Here is a 23,460-nt window from a genome sequence, read left to right as displayed (position 1 = left end):
TTAGTCAACCCTTCATTATTTCTTCACCCAGAAAGGAGCCAAGGGCATGGCTATCCACAATGGCAGATGATTCTGTAGTATTTCAGTTCAGCTTTCAAATATATTGTAATTATTTCTCCATTGAATTTTCTTTCCTATTGATGTCTGCATTCAGAAACATTAACTCAGAGTTTTTAGCCGAAGGTAGCTGCTCGTAGAAGGCGGCGGCCAAGAATTGGAAAGAAGTGGTTATAGGATTCAGAATGTTCCCATTTTATCTCTGGGATCATAGATGATATTTCATTCTTTTTGATATCTATACTATATATTTTTAAAACCTTGCAATGTGTTCAGATTACTTGTATTAAAAAAATAGATTCATAGTTGCAGTTAAAATGAAAGCCCCAACACAAGTGTAATATTTAATTGCTCTTCAGCCTGAGAAGTGTAAATCCCTAAGGGAAACAATACAGTTTTAAGTGGCACTAATTAATTGGTTAATATGAATTTTAATGAAATCAGTTCTAATATATTTAAAACTACTCCTCACTTAGAGAGTGGAGAACCCATATGTAAATAATAGAGAGTTTATGGGGTTGACCATCTGGGTGGGGAGGGAGGCGGTATACAGAATACAGAGATGTCTGATCCAGCCTTTCTCTCCCCTTGCAGCATCTTCCTCAAAGAGCTGGAGAAGTATGAGCAGCTGCCTGAGGATGTGGGACACTGCTTTGTTACCTGGGTAACTGACCTGATCTCCTTCCTCTCCCACTTGCCATGCTTTCCAGGAGTGCAGGTGGTATCGGATGGCATCACTGTTCAGTGCCTGACCTGAGGATCGGTGTCACTGACGTTCTAACACAGCACCAGGGACTCTAGGGAGGGACAGAAGTAGATCTGAGAGAAGCAGTCTGTCCCCCAAGCAGCAGAGTCCTCCTTGGGAAAAGTCCTCAGACATTGTGTCCAAGGTCCACATTAAGTTCTCCAAGAACTTTCTAAAATTGAGATGTCAAGAGAGTGGAACATCACCACCCCCCTTGATCGAGGAACTATTCCAGTTCTATCCAGGAGTTTTGCTTTGTTTGCTTTTTTCACTAGATAAGGATTAGGGAATTAGAGCTTTAGGAATCCACCAAACAATTGGTTACATTTTCTTCCTTAATAGAAAAGAACAGATCCCATGAGTATCCATCCCAGTTCGACCTACAAAATTAGCATCCAACCATTTTCTTTCCTGGGGCTATTGTCAAGGGCCACATACGGGGCTGAATGTACCAGGTTCTCATTATATGAATGGAAACTTTAGTCTCCGTTATCATGTCCACGCCATGTTATTCGGAGCTCAGGTTTGTGATAAAGTACAGACATCTCCAGGGAAGTCCACCTATGATACTAAATGCAACTAAATGTGAAATTCCTTCCCCAGGGTCAGGAGTTCTATTTAATAATTATCTCATTATAATTTCCACTCAAAATGGGCTGCTTTTCAAAAATGTCTTCATGATTCAGAGAGTTTATGCTGTCAACAGCCTATGGAATAGGCAGGGCTATGATTGTGCTGTATATTTTATACATGGAAACAATTCAGATGACCTAGGAAGTTGACTAGTCCACTGGCATGTGACAAATGTCACAGCCAGTCCCACGACTTAAGACCTGAATCATTTTCTTTACGTGAAACCTTAACATTTTCTTCCTGGCATACTCTGATTTCTTAAGGAGTCTCAGACTGACATATTATTTGGTTTAATATATTTTCTACCTCTAAATACACGAGCTCATGCACAGTTCATATTAATGCTGATAAACAATTTATGATCTCTTGCACAGCCAATGCAGAGAAAAAAACAAGTGAAGGGATTTTTTTTATATCTTTTTTCATACAATTTGTGGATCTGCCTAATAATCAACTAGAAGTATGATTTATCAGCATGTCTTAGGGATGATGAATACCTCCCACATAGTATATAAACCCTAAAATTGGTTTCAGAAAACCTTTGATGATTGCATAAAATATGCACATTTCGCCAAAGATTATCCCAAGGTGACTCTCTTAAGCCTCATAATATTCGCATGTGAGAGTAGAAGGAGTTGTTTCAGTGTATTGAAAGGCCACAGTTATGACCAAGAAGCCTGACGTCAGCTGACCTGGGCTTTGCCTCTTTCTAACTTGTGGGAATTTAAAGTTACTAACCAACTTTAAATTGTCACAGTTTTCACCTCTGTAAAATGAGGATGGTGATGATAGAACTCACTGCATAGGGTTCTCAGGAGGATCAGATGAGTTAATATATATGAAAAGCACTTGGAAAACTGCTGGCACAATGAGTCCTGCGATAATTAACACATATCTAGGCTGCTTCCACAGAAGAGGACATCCCACATGTTCTCTGACAGCATGTCACAAATGGGGAAGGTACTTGGCGGCCAAAATACACACACCTTTTCCCAGGAGTAAGGACACATAGCAGTAACCCAGAGGGTCCTAAGAGAAGTAAGAAATGGATTTTCACCAAGCTACAAGGTTCTTAGCTTGAAGTAACAATCTGGTTAGGACTCGTTGTTCAAGTCCTTCCCCAAAGGGTCACCTTGCTTTCCTTTCCCCCTACCACTGCTTCTGGGAAGTTGGAGATAATGGCATACTCACTTGGCATGCCCTACAAACTACCCCCAATGGGGACATTTGGAGTACAAGCAGACCTACCTCTGAGGTCACACTTCGTTTTCATTCTTTGATTTTTGCTTTCAGAGCAAATGCTGTCATTTCTCAAGAGGGGAAGCACAAGGGTAGGTAATCCAAAAAAGGGATAATGCCCGAATAAATTCTATCCAACTTCAAAATATGTTGTGTGAATTGGTTTTTCTAATTCTTTCTAGCACAGACTAGTATTAAAATAAGCTCACTTTCAGCAGGTTTTCTCCACCTGCAGGCAGGAGAAAAGGCATCCAAGAGTTTGTTAGGGGAACATGGGCCAGAGAAGCCCAGAACATTTGCCACAGATAATCCTGTTCCGCACAATATCTGAGAGCTTAACTGCACAGCCCTTGCTGGGCCCTTCACTCACATTCAACAGAAGGGAGCGACTGATGGATGCTTATCTATTATTGCCTTTGTTCTTTTCAGGCAGACAAATTTCAGATGTACGTCACCTACTGTAAAAACAAGCCTGATTCCAACCAGCTGATCCTGGAGCATGCAGGCACCTTCTTTGATGTAAGCTATCGATTTTCCCTTCTTGAGCCACTGATGAGCCTGTGGAAATGTTTCTCTGCTTTGGGAAAATGGGTTTTTAGCCTTAATTCCTCCTTTCTTCTTTGGCCACCCAAACCTCTATCTCCTGGATAAAGCGTGGAGAAAACCAGAAGCAGTGTTTGTCTTTTGTTTTACCCCATCCCAGCTCAAGCGCTGGGGTTTTAGACAAGGCACATTTGCCCTCCATGCCTCAACACCAAACAGAACCAGCCATAAATCTCACGTAGAGAGGGGGACCGATGGTAACACAGGTGTTAAGATGCTGCGCTCCCACATCCTAACACAGCTCCCTCAGATGCACGGGTTCTTAAAGTGCGGTCCCCAGAGCAGCCACATCAGCATCACCTGAGAACTTGTTAGAAATGTGTATTTTGGACCCTCCCCCGACCCAGGTCTGTTGAATCAGACTCTCCAGGGCTAAAGCCAACCATCTGAGAGTCTTAGGAAGCCCTCCAGTGACTGGTGCCCATCAAGTTTGAGAGGCCCTGCTCAAATGCAATTGTTTCAACCTTGGCTATACACCTGAATTACCTGGGAAGCTTTGTAAAACACTGATTCCTGGGTACCACCCCTGTGATTCAGGTATGATTGGCTTGGGTGTGGCCCGGACTTTGAGTTTTAAAAGTTTCCAGGTTAGAGTAAGTGTAGCTAGGGCTGAGCACTGGTGCCGTCGTGGAAGCCGCGCGAAGTCGGCCCTGGTATGTATGCCTTGTCGGATCCCTTACTTCAGAATGAGGATCCAGCCCTCTGAGTGAATGATGGTATAAGTCTACGTAGTGCTGGTCCCCAGAGGGTGACCTGGTGGCTCTAAAGTGAACAGAATTAAATGGGTTGATGCAGGATACAAGGGAAGAACAAGAAGGAGAGAAGAAATCAGGTGGGGCGGGGGGTGGGGGGACAGGGAAGTTCAGTGAGATAAAGACTGTTGCAGTGATGGGCATTATGTCAGTCCTATCAGCAGTGACAGCAACTTAAAATTCAGAACTTTTTAATGTTCATCAATGTGTCTTTCTGCCTACTTGCTTTCATTTCTTCCATAAATATTTGAGTATTTATCATAGAGAAGATGGTGTGCTAGGCCCCTGGGGAATACACACATTTACACGTCACTCCCGTACACAAGTCTACGAAACGAACCTCGGAGCATCCTTCTAGCCCGGCGCTGCCTTAACAGAAATGGATTGCGCAAGTATCTTGCTGCTCAGTGGAGGGATGACCCTTGAATGGGAGGAAGCCAGGCAAGAAAAGACATTCGTGACTTTTAGAAATGAAGTGTTAATATAGAAATGGCCCTGGATGTCCCCCATTGGAATTTTTGAGGTTAGATTTGGTTTAAAACAGAAATTTCAGAATCAGAATTTATTGGATATCGTATTGGATGTTCCATGCCACTCTTACCTTTGTTAATAGTGTATTTTCCTTAAGATGCTTCTGGCCAATTATTCATCTACAATATCCAGAAGGGCCTTTGTGAAGTTTTGAACGCACTGTGTCCCGTCTTCCACTTAGCATTTTTCTGAACCTACACACCCTGTGCTCTGAGCAGGCCTCAGACTGTTCTGCATCCTCATCTTTGTTCCCAGTGCTCGGTCTGCCCCCATTGTGTGTGTTCACACGCACGCACACACACACACACACACACACACACACATTCTTCAGAATTCTTTCTATACTTTAAAGGTCAGACATTTCCTGCATGAATCCTTCCCCCTCTCTATGCACTTACTATACTTTGTATCTACCTTATAGCATTTTGTAATAATTTGCCTTTTGGCAGGTCAACAAGTACCCTTCTATTGCATACACCTCCTCCCACCTCTGGCCCCTGAGGTTGTCTGGTGATTTGCCGGGTTCCTTTTGTACTAGTCATCGTGTCTGGTGCTAATCTGTAGTTTCCTTTATTCCTGTATTCATCATATCCCTGTTTCTAGCCAATTTCGACTGGTAGGTTAGATATACCCCAAATTTTGCACCCTATCCCCTCCATTTCCAAGGCAGTGACCAATGAGCCTCTGCATTAGTTGGCAAGGCCACTGGAAACCAGAAAAACCGCCCTCGGGTAGGAGACCCTAGAGCTCAGCATAGAGGTGGGAAGGGAGAACAGTGAACTCCTGATTGTTCCCAGAGCTTCCCAGAACACATATTTGGGACTTTATTCCATTCCATCGGAAAGGGTTCCCTAAGTTCTACACGTAGGAAATATCTGCTCTAGGCCCTCCTTCTGTAAGAGAGACAAGCCCTTGATTAGGCCGTCTTCTTGTATCCATTATTGTAGAGAGTACACCGAAAATCGAAGTTCCAGAGAAAGGCACACATTTCACATGGAATTCACATTTCCAGAATTTTCTATCTCAGATGTGAGAGCTGAGAGGCTGTCATGTCTGATGCTATGAAGGACTAGTGAGCCCGGTTCTGCTGACCTAGCCCCCGGGGACAGCGCCTTCTCGCTGCCCCACATGCGGCCTTCCCACAGCCGGCAGAGAGGGAGGGCCGTCCAAGGTGTGTTCCTGCCTGTACCGTCTTGCCAAAGCCCCCAAGTAAACTCGCAATGCTCCTTGGCCCAAAGAGGGTCACACTGCCGGCTGTTTTGCCCATCCATCTTGGATGAGTCCTGCTCTGATTGCACACCTCTGGAGAAGAGGCAAACGAGTGAGAACGTCGCTACTCTCTGGGATCGTTCGCAGGAATGCCGTAATTTTTCAAATTCTCTCTTCTTCACCTCCCTCCGTGGCCAAAGAGCAAGTCTGTCTTGGGTAACTTCAAAACGTTTCTTATATTCCTCCCAGAACTTTAGTCTCACTAACCCTAGCTTAGGGCAAGCCCATGTTACACACCTAGAGATAAGGATATATATATATATAGCTTTAGATACAGATGGTAGGTACATTTAAAGTGAACAATTTAATGGTTTTAGTGTATTCACAGATAGGTACAGCCTCCTCCATGGTCAGTTCTAGAGCGTTTTCATCACCTCAATGAGCAACCCCACACCCTTTAACTAAAACCACCGCTTTATCCTCCCACCTGTTCCTTAGCCCAGAGCTACCAATGATCCGTTTTCTTTCTCTGTAGATTTACCTATTCCAGGCATTTCATCAACATGGAATCATCTGGGTTATTTCGTGACTGACTTTTCTCACGTAGCGTAATGCTTTCGGGGCCCCGCTATGCTAAAGCACATATCGGTCCTGCATTCCTTCTAACGGCCAGATGATACCCCCTCCTGGAGGTACCTCACGTTATAGATTTCCGTCCGTCAATTGATGGACATTTGGTTTGTATCCACTTCTTTACTGTCATCAATAACACTGCTACGAACATTCTAAGTGTTTTTTTGTCTTGTTTTTTTGTTTTTGTTTTTTTTTTTTTTAAGTCTAAGTGTTTGTATGGTCATATGTTTTCATTTCTCTTGGGTATATACCTAGGAATAGAATTGCAGGATCACATGGCAACTCTGTGTTTGCCCACTTGGGATTTTTCAGTGACCTCCTGACTGGTGTCTCTGCCTCTAATTCCCAAACTCCATCCTTGCTAGTAGGCTTGTGTGACTGTCTCTAAAACAGTGCTTTCACCATGTTTTTCTTCTATTTAAGATCGGCAGTACTTTACCATTGAGAAGCTCACCACCAAATCCTGATTTTTTTTCACCTAGCTCAACCCCTCCATCAATGACCTAAATATACTTGGCTTATCTAACTGTATCTTTCTTATCTTTTTTTTTTTTCTGGACTCTAGGTGTGCATCCTCTGTGCCATTCTGCATGGTCCCCATTATCATCTACATCCACAACGATTATTTCCTGTATATTTTTTAAATATGTTTTCCGTATATAGAATGCCATTTGCACCCCCCCACACACTCCCCCGCCTATCTTCTAAACCTCAGCTGAAGACTATCTCTCCTAAACTATCTACACCACTCCTGGGCCCAGTCGTTCCTCTCTGTTCTCCCAGGGAATATGTTCCCTCCCCTTTGTTGCTATTTTAAGTGGTTGAGTAGCCTCAGCCATCTATCTAGGGTGTTAGGTTCTCGAGGCAAAGGGTCACGCTACCCTTCACACACCTACACCTTGGGAAGTGGAAGGTTATTTTGGAGGCAGGATAGAGAATGGATGAAAAAGAGGTTAGAGGCCCCAACAGCAGCTGGAGGCCATGCTTGTAGCTGGGGTGTGAATGGTGTGGAGAAGGACTTGTCACCAGGGATAACACAAGAAAAACAACAAACGATGACTCCCTGGTTGCCAGCTCGAGGGACCTGAAGAACGAGGGCGGTGCCGTGGATCCCAGTGAAGACATTGTAGGGAATACCGAGGTGATTCCAAGCTGGGGGGTGTTTAAGCTGAGGAGAAAGGAGATGGTAAAGGATATGTGCCCTTGTGCTATTTTAAGGAGATAAAGACTCAGGAGCCATCGGCCTAGATGTCCAAGCCCCACTCCCTGCCTCCCCTTGTTCTCATCATCCTACTAACCCCTGTGGTTGCCTCTGCTCTGGGTTTATTCCCTCTTACTTCCCTTCACCACCTCTCCTTTACCCTTCTGTCTATTATTATTGCCTCACTTCCTTTTCCCACTGTTCTCCTTCCCCATTTCTTCATTTCCGTTTCTGTCACACAAATCTAATTTCTCTCTCCCTTTGCCATCTCTCCTTTTCTCTATTTATGCACCAATCTTGGTCTCTCTTGTTTCTCTCCCCAGCAGAGAACAGTTCCTCATAATTGTCTTCCCTTTTTCCTTTTCTTCTCTCTTCTTGCCTTGCCTGCTTCCCCCCCAAACACATACAGACACGCATGTGCATGCACGCACCCCTCTGTATGTAATGGTGCCCCTTGTCACCCCTGCAGGAGATTCAGCAGCGGCATGGTCTGGCCAACTCTATCTCTTCCTACCTAATCAAGCCCGTCCAGAGGATCACCAAGTACCAACTGCTTCTGAAGGTAATGCCCCTCCCTGCTGCCTCCCATACCACCCCCTTCCCATACCACCCACCAGGTCCAGGGAGTTCCTGCTTTGCCCAAGGATAGGAAAGCTGACCCCTCAAGACCTCTCCTCTAGCCATGAACTCACACTGGCTCTGCTGGCTCCTAGACTGCATGACCGTGAAATTCTAGGTGCCAATTTGTTGGGGGCCAGAGAAGAAACGTGAGCAGGAGCAAGGTGTGACTGTTTTCACACCTACCTGGCACTGCACATTTGGAACAGTTGCCACCCCAGGCACTGGCTGACACGTAAGGCCCCACTTGCCCTTCTGGCCCTGGGGCAGATTCCTCTTGGTGGCCCCTGCTTCTGGTAGGATCAGGGTTCAAGGTCTCAGGAGTAGAGCCCGTCTACATGGGCAGGAGAGGCCCAGAGTGGCACCTGCTATTGCCTTAATCTCTGTGTTTGTCAAGACTATGAGGCTTTTGAGAGAAAACCCTCCAAGAGTGCAGATTAAAACACAATGGCACTCTTGTGTCTGGAGGATCCCATATGTTAGGTAACGGTTCTTTTGGAACCAAGCAAAAGATTTGGATTTTCTCCACAAGATTTTCTTTAAAATTCAAATAATCAAATTACATAAAATACTAAGTAATTTGGGCTGATTCTTTTTAGGGAAGGATACACTTGCCATCTGAAAATATGATATTTCCCCCACAGAAAGCCTAGAAAATCAGTATTATAAGCAGTTATGTAATGCCTATGTATATTAATTCTCAAGGTATAAGAGTAGAGTTTTCCCTAAGTTTGAATATTTTGCTGGGGCTCCTCAAGTGCAAAGGATGAAGGGATAGTGAGAGGCATGTTCTGGCAGTTTAGTTCCAGAGAAAAGCTGCTGAAACTCAACTCATGTTTAGAGATGCTTGTAGAATCTCACATATTGTGGCTTCGCTAAGCCTGAAAAGCAATCTAGTGTCAAATCTAGGTTTCTGGTCACCCTGGAGTCTCCCTGCGTAGCGCGTGTGGTTCCATGAGGAGAAGGGTAGGACCACCAGCGACCCGTGCCCTGGACCTCTCCCCACTCTGGGTCAGGGCAGGGACTAGCTCCACCCATCCCTTGGCCTCCGCCTTCAAAGGTCCTCTTTCCTTGTCTCCAAGAAGAGGCTTTTTGGGCTTCTGCTTCCAAGCGCTCGAGTCCTCCAGGCCTGCAAAGATGGCCTTAGAGAAGTAGCACAGGGCTTCGTGCCCTCGGCCTTGACAGAGGCCTTGTGTGAGAAGCAACAATGTGCAGAGCATCTTGTCTATTTGCACAGAATTGCTTTTGAAGATGTCATCTTTGTTTTTTGAAGTTCCTTGTATAAAGACTCACAGAAGTTCCCAGGAGACCTCAGAGTCGAATGTGGGGGTTCTCTCCAAAATCATTGGTGTACTCTCTACCTTTAAGTTACAAGAGCTTTAGCTCCTTCCTTGCCTTTGACTATCAGATAATTAGCACTGAATCCCGATACGACTACTACTGTGTTGTTACTAACCCAGATTTCTGTGTATGATTATTCCCTCCTTCCCTATCCCATCTCATGCTTGACCCTTTCAGTGATTTTTCTTGTACCAGAAGATTTGTTAAAATTCATTTTTGGTTATTAAATTTAAGTATCCCAAAGCCTTTTCAGGAATTAATGGGGCTGTAAATTAAGAAGCAAAACAAAACAGAAACTTGCACATCCACATCTCCAGTGCCTTAAATCAAGTAAGATCCAGAGAAATACAGCTTTTCACTTCTCCCTTTAAATTCCCAGGATGATTTTGTGACACAGATAAGAGAAGGACGTGGACGATGGCCAGGCTGCCCTGTGTTTTGCTTTAGGTGATGGAGGGATGGGCTCTGGGCCTTCATTTTGTAATTGGATGTTTTAGGAAGAGATGGCTGTGCAGGTAACTGAGAAGGGAAAAATGAAGTAGTGGGAATTTGATTGTGGAGAAGTTGTAAAATTATTGGGGGAAAAAACACTTACTAAGGTAATTTGTGACCCTTACAAATGCTCCGGTAGCAGAGTACCTGCTGAGTAAAAGGAAAACAGTTTGCTGAGCTTTTACTATAAATAAATAATATGGGATTTATTTTCTCATTAAAGACAGCTTTATTCCAAATATATTGATACTTAATTATTAGTATCCTCTGGGGTTCCCACTTTGGATGTTGCATGAAAATAAAAACTATATGTCAATTGGTGTTCGATATTCTTCGTGTAAATCTGCTACAGCTGTCCTTTTGGAGTCTAAATTAAATGTGGAGCCTTCTCCTTCATATCAGCTATAGCAAGGATCTGAGGAGAACTTACTGGCTTTGCTGGTTGATTTGTGGACTTGCCACATTGCTTTAGGGGGTTGAGCCAATGGGTATTTTGTTTTTGTTTTGTTTTGTTGTTCTTTTGCACACTGAAGCATATTTCTTCTTTATCTCTTATACTCCTGCCTAGAAATCCTTTTGAGGATGTATGAGAACAAGGTTGGGAGAATGAAAATTAGGAAAGGGATGGGGAGAATCGGAGAACTTCAGGTTGGCATAAGTAAATGCAACTTTCTGAACAATGATGCCGTTATAGTGGCTGGAGCCAAGGACAGAACTGAGTACTGATCAATTCCGCCTCCCAGACATGCTCGAGACAGTTCACCTCTCCTTTGGACACTCAAAGCTCCCTTCTCCATATGGGAATGTATACAAGATGACACAAAGGATTGGATTTTCATGTCAGATGCTCACTAATCAGATATCTTACCAAGTATAAAATTTTACTAATAATTTTAAGGATAAAAATAATCCCAAGGCAGAGATAAAACAGAGAGAAGTCCAGGACCACCAGTAGCTCCAAGTCCTTTCTTGAAGCATCAGGATGTGCTGTGGCCCAGACTAACATACACGCTGTGTAAATGGTGTATGTGGTATCAGATCATTTACCCTGAACAGAGCATTTTGGTTATGAGATATACTAACCTTTTACTTAGATAGTTGCATAGCATCTGTGATATTTTACAGGGAGCCATGCCTAAAACCTAAAGCCATAGATTCAGGTTTGTTTACCACAAGAAGTCTTAGGCTAGATATATCCTACTAGAAGCATTCTATAGATAAGGACTCTTCTGTTAGCTAGTACCATTAGTTTTTTTTGCCAGAAGGTCTGACATTAATGTGTTTACAAGATTTGATCTGGTCACCTTCTGCATCTTACCCATCCACCTATCCCCTGTCTCCCCTTACCCCCTAGAAGGAGACAGTATGGGTTGCAGGTCTTTTGCTTAATTGTTTCCTTCCCAGTTTCAAAATGAGCAGAATTTATAATAACCCTCATTAGAAAAATGAAAGCCAACATTCCTCTGGCTTGGGCAAAGTCACTCCAAATGGTCCTTATAACTTTTAAGATAGTTGAAAATTCTCTTTTCTCCATCACTAGATACTGTATGTCTTTTATGGAGATGACAATGACCTAGTCTTCAATGAGGAAATAAGAGAGGGCATGCTCTGGGAAGTCTCAGCGTCGTGGAGGTCATGGGGGACAGGGTTGGCAAGGCGGATGCAGTATTAGATTTGGATTCTAGATTTAAGAGTCCAGAATCCCATCCACTGGGCCCAGGTTAGGAACTCCTGATTTATATGATATAAAAATATTTTATAACTCTGAAACTCTTATAAACCTATAATGTCTATAACCCCAGGTTGCTCCCAGTATGGCGGAGCAATTAGGCAGCAGAGGTGTGCAAATAAACATGGTGCCAGCAATAGGCATGCAGGGATATATGAGCTCTGGGCAGTCTTTGCACACCTTTTATCTTCTCTTTGTGATTCCATAGATTCTGTTTGTGTGCTTTGCCAGAGGTATTCCCTTCTCCAGAAGGGTAGTCAAGTGACCGAGAATGCCTTAGTTGCTGACTTACAGTGCCAGGCATTTGAGAGTAGGGTTGAAATTAGTTAGTTTACATTAGATTGAGCTGAGGAAGCTCAGTCATGGAAAAAATTGTGATTGAATTCTTTGGAGATGATCCCCCACCCCACCCCACTTTCCTTATAGCTTAGACGAACCATTACAGAGAATGAAGTTGGTCTATAATCACCTTGATGCGTTAGGTGGTGGGAGGATGGGGAAGCTGAGACAAATGGTTCTAATTATATCTGGACTTTTTTCCCAGGAACTTTTAACTTGCTGTGAAGAAGGGAAGGGGGAGCTCAAGGATGGCCTGGAGGTGATGCTCAGTGTCCCAAAGAAAGCCAATGATGCCATGCATGTCAGCATGCTGGAAGGTAGCTGTCTGTCCTCCCAGCCTCCTCGGGGCAGCCTCCTCCTTTCCTAAGACCAGGGAGCTTGTGTCATGGGAGGGAAGTGGCACGAAGTCAGACAAGGGGCAAGGCTGGAAGTGAGGAGAAATGGCAAGTGAGGACATAGGTCCTCAGGAGGTGTGAGAGGAGCTCCACGGGGGCCAGCTCGGCCAATACCTGCCTCCAGGAAGGACCAGGTAGGACCGGGCCTAAGTTGTTTCAGGTGCTTAGACAACTCACTGCGTGTGAGGTAGTCTAGCCCAGGCCATTATCCTTGCCATAAATGTACTAGAGCCCTGACCCACAGCAGTCTTGTTTGTCTGCATAGCATTGGCATTGTGTTTGTCACCAGAATGAGTAGAAATCCTGCATGCATGTGCACACACCACACACACACACACACACACACACACACACACACACATGCCCCCAAGGACGTTATACCCTTCTTTTTTTTTTCTATTGTAATAAAATACACATAACATAAAATTTACCATTTTAACCATTTTTAAGTGTACAGTTCAGTGGCTTTTGATACATTCACATTGCTGTGCAACCACCCTTATGCCCTTCCTAACAGGAGAGAAAAGTCCAGTCAGATAGACAGACCTGGACTTCACCAAAGTACATTTAGTCCACTGGAACTGTGTTCTTGGGGCCCAGAGACCTGGTAGGATGAGACTCCAATAAAATGCTCTTACCACTGCAGGACAGATGTGCGGATCAGCCATGCTGGGGCAGAGTTGTTAGATGACTTAGCGTCCCATTCTAGCCTGGCAAACCAGGTGTTAAGGGCCCTAAGTGTCCTCTGTTGCAACTATGCAGACTTGTGGGCTGTTTTTCTCTACTGGGCTCCATCTCCCATCATCACGTCCCCTACCACCTCCCCCACCCTCTATCTAAAAGACTTGGTCTGGTCTCACTACTTCCTGGGCCACCCTGAGCATAGGAAGCTCTAATTCTTTGTGCAGTGGAGCCCTGGTTGCCTTCTCCAGACTGAGCACTAACCATCTAAATATATTCCTGTTGCCACAATTTCTCCACCCATCTCCTTTCTGTTTGCACACAATCCTCCTCCCCACCCCTGGGTGTTCTCCTCTATAAGCAGCCTTCTCCTCCACCCTGTCCCTGACCTGTATTCTGAGTCCAGTTACTCGAAGTACCGTCTGCAGATTGGCAACAGCAACACCTGGAAACTTGTCAGGAGAGCAAATTCCCAGGCTCCACCCCCACAGCTACCAAATCCCAGTTTCCTGGGAGCAGGGCTAGGTAGGAATCTGCGTTTTGACAAATCTGCAGGTGATTCTTATGCATAAAAAGTTGCAGAACCTCTGTTAAAATTTAAAGTGGAATAGATATAACTGTTGAGATTTTATGCAGCACACTCTATAGGAGCCATCAAAGGGAAGAGTCCTAGGAATGGAATATAAGAAATAAAGCAATGGCAAATAAAGTGGAGTCGAGGGTCGCTCCATCCAGCAATGCTTGTCGTCAGCCCCACTCCACGCTTTGACTCCGTGGAGAGCTGTCGAGGAAGAAGGTGACATGGGGTTTGCCCTCGCAGGAGGTCCCAGGCCTTTGAGAAGATGCCACTAATACTGGTTATGTGTAGGAGACCTGGTTCTGGAAGGGGGATCTGCTTACTGTTCCCTGGAGCCATCTACTCAAGTATTCAGGAGTCTCAGGAATCAGCCGAGAGAGAGAAAACGTCTTGGGAAAGGGGGGCTCACGGTCAGGGAATCTTTTCCAAGGGGACTGTGGAACATGGCACCCAAGTGGTGCTAGAGCAACTCCACAGGGTGGAAACGGGTGTCTTTCAGGGTTCGACGAGAACCTGGATGTTCAGGGGGAGCTGATTCTCCAGGATGCCTTCCAAGTGTGGGACCCAAAGTCGCTGATCCGGAAGGGGCGGGAGCGGCACTTGTTCCTCTTTGAGATCTCCTTGGTTTTTAGCAAGGAGATCAAGGACTCTTCAGGACACACGAAATATGTTTACAAGAACAAGCTACTGGTAGGTGGGGCAGGTGGGGTAAGACGAGTCTCCCTGTTGTCCTAGAGCCCTTGGGCAGGAAGGGCTCTTGAACGCTCAGCTCATCTCTCCCCTGGCGCCACACCAAAACCATCCTGGACAAATGAAAAAGCCTTCTATTTGCAAAGCTGCCCCCTTGCCTCCCACTTCTGCATTTTAGAGTTCACCGGTCTTCTTGCTGTCTGCTTTTAGCGCCTCCCTCTCCGCCCGCCCTCCCTGCCACCTGCTAATCTGGCAGGTGCCTGTAGGTCCTTTCATCCCCGTAGATGAACGGAGCATCCAGTCTGTTGAAGTTTGATTGACAGAAGCCCCTCCCTCGGTCCTCTCCTCTGTGTTGCCTTTCCCTTCCCACCCCAGCCCTAAGCTCCCCACTGCCCTCCCCTTCCCCGCCTCTCACAGGCATTTCCTGTCTACAGACCTCAGAGCTGGGTGTGACGGAGCACGTAGAAGGTGATCCCTGCAAATTCGCCTTGTGGTCTGGGCGCACCCCCTCCTCAGACAATAAAACAGTGCTGAAAGTAAGTAGTGCTCTCCGCTGGGCGCCAGCGGGTAGCAGGAGGAGGGCAGAGGGCTGGGACGGATTATTCCTGAGAGCTGGGGCCGGGGGACTCCACCGGGAAGGCCAACATCCCATGAGTATTAAAATGCAAGAGCTGTCATGGAAGTAGACTAGGGATCTCAAAGACCATGGTCTCCTAAGCCCATCCCCTCGTGTGCACCTGGAAGGAGGGAGACAGGGAGTGGCCTACTGGGCCATTAATTCGGTCTGTCTGTTTGTCCCCTTCAAGGGCAAGGACAACTGACCTTTCAACGAAAGGTACCTTGATTTGCTCCACATTCGTTCAGTACTTTTTCCTTGAACACCTTCTACGTAGAAGGTGCTGCTCAGTGCTGCTCGTAACTATGTATGAGAGATGGACCTTGTCCTCCAGAAACTTATATTTGAGAGCTCTAGGACATCACCCTAGCGTGGGAACTATGCTGATTGAAAGGAGTGCTAAGAAAGGGCCTTTCACCAGATGACAGCTGTAAGGAGTCATTCCAGCTCTCCAGAGCGCACACAGCCTGGCCATTGAGGCTTGTGGTAACGTACGTCTAACCACGAAGGGGTCCTGCAGATGGAGCTCCCACCAGTCATTTGCTTATCGGGGTGGCTGCCACCAAGAAGAGGTGGTCCAACCCTGACAAATGCTTCACCCTCGTTCACTCTGAATTGCCAGCCTAGCTGCTACCTGCCATGAGACAGAATTACCTGAAAAAAAAAATCCCACAAAGGCAAATGGGATATTCGTGAAATGGTAGAAAGGCCTTCAATGAATGTGTTTACCAGGCGGAAAACCCAGCACTGACTTTCCATCAGCATAAACCTATTATGTATGTAGCCGTACTAGGAGTTGAACGTGCTGACATGGATCTGTACCACTTGGTAAATAGCTACTGCCTTCAAATACCCCTTGCTACCCCTCCCAGTGCTCCCAGATCTCCCCAGCATCTAGCAACTGATGTGTTCATCTCTGGCCCAGCAGGGGACCTCCACATATGCTCCAGTCCCAGGGAAGATGTCAGTATTTTTTTTAACGATTTTTTATATATTTGAGAGAGACAGTGAGCATGGTGGGGGTGGGGGTGGGGAGAGCAGAGGGAGAGGGAGAAGGAGAAGCAGACCCCCTGCTGATGCAGGGCTTGATCCCGGGACCCTGAGATCATGACCTGAGCTGAAGGCAGATGCTCAACCGACTGAGCCACTCGGGCAGATGTCAGTGTTGGTCAGTGACACATAGGGTATTAAATACTTTGAAAATCACGCCTGTACAAGTCTACACTGAGTTTTGAGGTCTTAGCCCCATTTTAGGAGTTGAAGGAGTGTGTACCTGGGATTGAAGAGTCATACGTGTAAAGTGAGAAACAAGCTTCTCAGACATTTGATGTCCTCGAAAATAATGGGCTAAGCCTGCGGGAGGAGGATTGAGAACTGTTTTTGGCAGGGCAAAGGGAGATGGGGTGTTTATTCTTTCTCTCTGTGGCACTCCAGGCCTCCAACATAGAAACCAAGCAGGAGTGGATCAAGAACATTCGAGAAGTGATTCAGGAAAGGATCATTCACCTGAAAGGAGCTTTAAAGGAGCCAATTCAGCTCCCCAAAACACCAGCCAAACAGAGGAACAATAGTAAGAGGTAACCAGCATCTCTCCCCCCAGCACTGCTTCACATGCTCCGGGAGCGGGAGTGGGGTCGCCCTCTGCTCCCACAGGGGCGGGCAATGCGCTCTGCAGTTGGCATCCCCCTCTGTGAAGTCTTCTTTATGATGAGGAATCTCCTCTTTAAGCATCTCACCAGTTATTGTCAGTTAAATTGAGCACCTCCTATTTCACAGACACTGTTGGGTGCTCTAAGAAGAGAAGGGGAAGTGCATGATGAGCCCCTTCCCTCGACAACCATCCAACAGTTGTATCTCACATGTATAACAATTAGACAAGAAGAACCAGTGGGGACAGTAAATGCTGTAAAAATTCATTGAGAAGGGACTTTAGATGAGCGCTAAGGAGTGTCCAGGGAACACTTCGACAGGAAGATAGGCCATGAGTGGATTGTTTAGACAGTAAAGGAGTTTTGCATAAGGTAATGGTGGGAGAATGGTGTGGTGGGGTTGTCACTGCAGCCCTTCTGTAACCCTCGAGTCCTCACTTTCAATTATCTGAGATAATCAAGGTGATTGGGCAGAAGGGGACTGATTTGTGTATCCTCACCTCTCTGGGCCCTTCTGAATCCCAGTTGCCCTACCCTGGTGGAAGACTTCCTCAGTGTTTGTTTCTCAAGTCTCCATGTGACAGTCACCTACAATGACTCTTTTAGAGGGCATTTCAAAAGAAAGCATGTAAAAACATCATGGTGACCTTGAAAAAAACCAAAACAAAAACAAAAAAACAAACCAGAGTTCTGAGGCTGATGGTCCTTGGTAGCAACAGGCTCGCCTCTCCTCCCCTATTCATGAATGGAGGAAATCCCAAAGAGCTAGTTGACCTTTTGGTGCCAACCAGGATACATGGACCTGATGACCTGCAGAGTAGCAGCATTAGTACAAAAGGAGGTGGTAGCCAAAAGAAGGGTATGACTAAGGTAGGGAGAGATACCTCCATGGGGCAGAAGACCCAAGACCTGCATGGCCAGGATGAGGTCACCTCTCAGTGCCAGAAGGACAAATTATGGCTGTATTGGAGGAGGGGTTATTTTTATTTCAGTTGCCCAATATCTAGAGTCCAGGGAAGGGTCGGGGTTAGTTTAGCACTAGAGACAGGCCCTACTCAGGAAGCCCCTAATTTAATAGAGAAGATAGAGTAGAAATGTTATAAGAATTCAATGTCCAGGAGCATGCAGGAAAGGATGGATATTCAGGCGAGGTGGGCTCAGGTGTTTCTCCGAAAGAGCCCCTTTTTCCTCCAGTAGTAGAGTCTGAACATCTGTAGAACACGAGATGGACATATCTTAGAAATGCCTCCCACCGTTTCTCTGTCATTGTCCTGAAATAAGAGAGTGAAAACCCTTGGCAGACTCTACAGAGAACAGTCAGGCTGTCTGTCATTTCATTAGCTTGGCTCCCAGGAGGTGGGCACAGAGTTGACGGAGGAATGAATTGGCTTGGAGAGCACCACTCCCACTCCTGGATGGTCTCCCCACATCCCCCAAAACTGGCTTCATCTGCAGTGGACCAGAAGGGCCCGCGATGGGCCAGAATGATGGGAAGCAGAAAGTACAGCCAACTCTCAACTGTATGCAAATGGTGGGGAACAGCGGCCCAGATATCTGAAACAGCAGATGATCTAAAAGTCCTTTATTCTTGGTTTTGAAATGCATCACATGATTTCATTTTACAGCAGATCTGCCTTCCTACGAATATGTGGCTTATATTATTAAAAATAAGTTGGCATTTCCCAACCCCACAAGTGGTGGTGAGAAAGCAGTTGACAAGTATTCTAGGTAGGAGAAGACCCTTTTTATGACCAGGAGAAACTGTGTATATATATATGTATGTATCACATGCGTGCCACATGCACCACCCCCGTCCACATACACCAGACTGTAATTGTTTAGACTCTGTGAGGCAGCTTTGTATATGGGGCATTTTGCCCACATGGTGTCATCCTTAGGCAGCAAGTTCCTAATGCCATTACCTCCCCAGAAGCAGCATTAGGGGTGGGACTTTCATAAGCCACCATGAGAAGAGCTGTCACTTTTTGTGCTAATTTATCCAAGTCCTGGTCCGCATCTCCTTTAGTTTTTCCTGACACTGACCATTCAGCCTCCACTAGTCTCCAGGCGCCTAATCCCCCTTGGTCCTGGCTATGGGTTCATTGCAGGATTTAGATGTAATTCTTAAGCTGGAGAATTGAAGGAATATGTGAGGGGGACAGCTATATGGTCCAGCGCCCCAGGAAGGGCTCCAAATGCCAGGAGTGCACTCGAGATTATCTTGCCAGATGCTCAGGAGCACAGCTGACTCAAAAAGCTGCCATGCGGTCTGTGGTCTTTGAGATGGTGCCTTGGCCTTCTGTGTTGATAAAAAGTCATCATAACTAGGCACGAGATCAACAAGACCCACTAAAATGAAGGAAATAATCCCTTCCTCCATACCCGGGAGTTGAGCTTCCAACATCAGCAACTTCCCAAAGATGATCTCCCCTGGAGGAAAGAACTCACATCATTTTCTTGAACAGGAGAAATACAAATAAAAAAAAAAAATCTTACCAGCTCTGTTTATAGACCAGCTATAAACTAACCCCCATCCTCTTTCAGCATGCAGGGAAACTATTTGAAAACATTGAACTCTGGGATTGTCAGCCATCCACCAGTCAGCTGAATAGAAGCATAGGTTCTAAGTAGGATGTACCTCTTCCACTGCCTATTATAGACCCATTCCCAGGAAAATAAATAAATAAATAAATCATCACCTCCTCTGTACCATGGGCCAGAGGAGGTGTGGAGGGGCCATTTTGCCATTTTGTGCTCAGTTATCAGCATAGGGATTGTGTGCTTTTTAAGTACAAGGGGTAGCATCTCTGAAAATCATACAGGGCTGCTCCCTTTAGTGGGATAATTTTAGACAAATCCCTGCTAGAAAGTGCTGAGGCTCTGCTCTGACAGCCCAGCTGGAAATCCTTGTGTGCTCTAAACCCACAGTGGTTCCCCCCACCCCCACCCCTGTTTTTTTTTTTCTCTTCTTCCTGCAGGGATGGAGTGGAGGATGTTGACAGCCAGGGGGATGGGAGCAGCCAGCCAGACACCATCTCCATCGCCTCTAGGACCTCTCAGAATACAGTGGACAGTGACAAGGTAGGACAGTATCCCAACCTTCCTTCCCCTGAGACTTCTTGTTGGCTTAACCACCCCTGGAGAATTGCCCCCAGAGGAATTTCTCCCACTACGGAGCCCAACCTCAGGAGCCAGTTGTCTCTTTGTGTCAGCCAAAGTGGAAAGAGCAGGGCTGGAGGAGGTATGTCACAGTGTGGAGATGTTGTCTGAAAGGATAGAAGACCAGGTGGTCACCCAGACCTCTCTTGTCATGAGAGTTTAGCAGAAGTGACGAGGGTGTGGTAAGGGTGAAGGATGAGAGGGTCTGGGTCTCCTGTCCTCTGGAGATGCCCCGCCTGGGCTCTGCCTCCTGGGAAGCCCAACCTCAGGGGGCTGAGGCTGGGATAGTTTCCTGAGACCTTCTTCGCTCTGACTGGCTCATATCTATAATGATTGAATGGGCTCATCTAAAGTTAGACCAAGACCACTGATTTGGTAAATGACCACAGAGACGCTGGGTGGTAGGGCCCCTTCTCTGAAGGGGCTCCAGTGGAAAGGATGCCGTCCTCTGGCCAGAGTTTCGGGCTCAGTTCCCAAGGGGCAGAGAAGATCAAGAAGCGTGGAAAGCAGCTTGGAGGGATGTAGTAGTCTTGTGGGAAAGCCTGGTCACTTGGTCTCTTAGATTTTGGAGCAAGTAAGCAGAAGTTAGGAGCTCTGAAGGAGAGGACAAGAAAGAAGATTGTAGTGAAGACCCAGTGTATTTGTTCAAGCCAGGGGAAGAAGTCCAGCTGTCTACATTTGTAGCAGGGATGGAAGGATTTTTGTCTCCAACCCTACTCTCATGTGCTTACCTCAGGGTCAAAGAGGGTGAGGTGATCTTTTGCTGCATGTTAGTGATTTTATGAATGAAGGTATGGATTTCCAAAGACTATCTGGCCCTGCTCTATTAAGACCTAGTATGTTGGCCTAGCACGTCAGCCTCAGGCAGCAGGCTGTGTGTCCTTGCTTCATTTTTGTTTTCTACGTCACGGGGTTTTTTTGAAGATGATCTGCATTCATTAGGATTTTTCCTAATTTTTTTTCTTACTGGGGAAAAACAAAGACTGTGCCCCAGACCTTCCAAGACCATGGTGCTACATCACGCTCTAGACTAGTATTCAAGAACATTCGGGGTCATTCTGTCTCACATCCTGCCTCCAAGTTTCTAAGCCATTTTTGACTAACTACCAGAGTGGATGGAAAATTGTTTTTTTTTTCCCACTTGTCAAAGCATACAAAGAAAACTATTCCTGTACTTTCTCCTCTGATCTGTTGTTTAGAAACGTAACCTAGAATATCCTGTGAATGAGTGCTTCTTTTTAAACAGTCAGTGGGTAGGAAGCAAAATGCAATGTTTCCCATGTTCAGAGAGAGCCTATTAGTTTCATGGTCTAGGGGATCCATCCCTTCCAGCTGCTACTCCATCTTCCCATAGCCCTGACTTAGACACAGACACCTGTGCCAGAGCCATTTGTCTTGTCTTTGGCTCCAGCCATTCCTTGTCTTCCGGCAAGATGAGTAAGGTTAGATTAGAACACTTCTGATGGCAGGCATGTCACTATTCATGAAGAATTCTGGTTACTTACATATTATTCTATAAATAAGGAAACTGTGGCCTGGAAAGTTTGGGTGACTCACCCAAGAAAATCCTAGTAGTTAGTGGAAAAGAAGGAACTAGAACCCAGATCATTCTGCTTCACTGTCATATCTTTCTCTCACTCTAAAGGTCAAGGCATGATACTCCCAATGCTAAGACTGACTCAGCTGGTCAGTCTTTCTGCACCTTCCACAAAAACATTAGTCACATATTCTTGAAAAAGCACCCACCACGTGCCGAGCTCTGTGCTGGATACTGTAGAGAGATGTGGGCTATTTGTTGAATGTGAATCCTTATTTGTGTAATTTCCGTCCGATGTGTGTCTCTCGAACCAGGATGTTAAGCCCTGACGAGGGCAGGGTTGTCTGTCTGCTTCAGTGCTGTCCATGGCCCCGCAGCACACGCTGATGCTCAGGAAGCATTTGTGGAACGAATGAACAGAGGGAACATAGTCCCCGATCTCAGGAAATTCCAGTGTCAGGAGGCAGCTAGAACAGCTGGTCTGAAAGCAGCCAGAAATACAAACATTGTATTTCTAAATATGCTAAGGAAGCCTAGAAGTTTCCTTACCACCAAGCAGAAAGCATCAGTCAGCTGGAGACCTTGGCCTGTCGGGAACTGGAACCCCCAGCTCCCTTCTCGGGCCCTGGGAAACATGGGCAATGGGTCCGGAGATGATGAGAGATTCTGTGCTTTATACGTGAAACCTGAAAAATCACCTAGAAATAGTCACACTTTCAGAATAAAACAGAGGGCCTGCTGTGGCTACACACTATAAATTAAAATGTTCTTGCTCGTCTGACACGGAACAGTGATACCAGGACAGCCATGTGTCCTCTTCACCTACACTCCCCTTCATCGGGCAAACATTAAGTGGTATCATTGAGTCCATAGGTGTTATCCACAGTGCTGAATTTTCCCCTGACTGTACCAGAAGACCAGGAGACAGATCTCTGTTGGTTTCCAAGTGGTCAGGTGAACAGACTCTGAAGAACAAGGTCATAAAAATGGACCGATTCAGGTGAACCGAACCAACCATATTCAAGAGGACAGCTATGGGAGGGAATAGGGCAGAGTCACCTCACAGGAAGCAGGGTCATTTAACAATGGGTTTCTAGGAAAGACCCAATCCAGAGGAAATACAACAGTGACACTGCTGTGCTGGGTAGACGAGGAAGATGCAACCATGAAAGATCCATGACAGTCCAGCTTGAGAAGCTGTGGGACCCTCGGGCACCTCCCCAATCACCTCGTGTGTATTTTGTGTGCTGTGATGGGGTGGAAGGAGTTTGGACACACCCCGGTGCTTACCTTCTGTGTCCTGTTGTGTGAGTTACTATGCCTTAATTTCCCTGTCTGTAAGACAAATACATTTACTTGGCACCCGTTAGGCACTCAGTAAGGGTTAATTTCCCACCATTGTTCTGGGGGAAACTAAAGGCCAGACACTCTGGGTAAGAGTCCCCAGTTATTTAACCAACTGTGAGGATCTACTTCTTGAGTTCTGCTGTCTTCATTCCTTAGCCAACTGTCAGCTGGTTCTTTTCTATTCTACACCTGAAGGGATGTAGTTTCAACTCACCTGTCTGTAAACAGAGCAACTTTGCTCCTCTTTCCATCTGCTAGCCCTCAGAACCTAAGGCTTAGGCATTTGTTGGTAACAGTGGCTCAAGGGTTATTTTAGTGGCTGATGGATTATAATCCATTACCATCAGGTATTCATTTTAATCCTCAAGTTGCAGCATCTCGGGCCAGTGGCAACCCCTGAGCTTTAGATATTCAAAGATGGTTGTCTTGACTTCTCTCCTAATCTTCTGCTTAGAAATCCTCAGTTTCTCCAACTGTTCCTTGTGTTAATGTACTTTCATACCCTCCCATATCCTGGTTGCCTTCCTCTGGATTTCCTTCAGGGTGGAACGATCTAAAGTGGGGCGTCTGGAATGGTACAGAATGCTGCAGATGTGCTCTAGTTCATACAAATTCAGCTTCTTGTTCTAGGGCTACAATGCCAAGTCTCCCCTGCGATGGTACGTGTGTCTAGTAGTGGTTTCAGTG

The 23,460-nt window shown here is 45.9% G+C and overlaps 1 protein-coding gene across 21 annotated transcripts in view; it reads left to right on the top strand.

Moving 5' to 3' along the window:
• Positions 1-23,460, top strand: part of KALRN (kalirin RhoGEF kinase) — a 661,253-nt gene that overhangs the window by 426,108 nt on the left and 211,685 nt on the right. For all 21 annotated transcript variants that reach the window (XM_041763076.1, XM_041763066.1, XM_041763054.1 and 18 more), the window contains exons 26-33: positions 652-721; positions 3,104-3,193; positions 8,073-8,165; positions 12,328-12,439; positions 14,275-14,465; positions 14,900-15,001; positions 16,516-16,658; positions 19,709-19,811. In XM_041763076.1, coding sequence (XP_041619010.1) covers positions 652-721; positions 3,104-3,193; positions 8,073-8,165; positions 12,328-12,439; positions 14,275-14,465; positions 14,900-15,001; positions 16,516-16,658; positions 19,709-19,811 — 904 coding nt within the window. The remainder of the gene's footprint in view (positions 1-651; positions 722-3,103; positions 3,194-8,072; positions 8,166-12,327; positions 12,440-14,274; positions 14,466-14,899; positions 15,002-16,515; positions 16,659-19,708; positions 19,812-23,460) is intronic.

This window comes from Vulpes lagopus, chromosome 1 (assembly GCF_018345385.1).
Source record: "Vulpes lagopus strain Blue_001 chromosome 1, ASM1834538v1, whole genome shotgun sequence".
Taxonomy (NCBI): domain Eukaryota; kingdom Metazoa; phylum Chordata; class Mammalia; order Carnivora; family Canidae; genus Vulpes; species Vulpes lagopus.
This window is presented reverse-complemented; position numbering and strand designations above follow the sequence as displayed.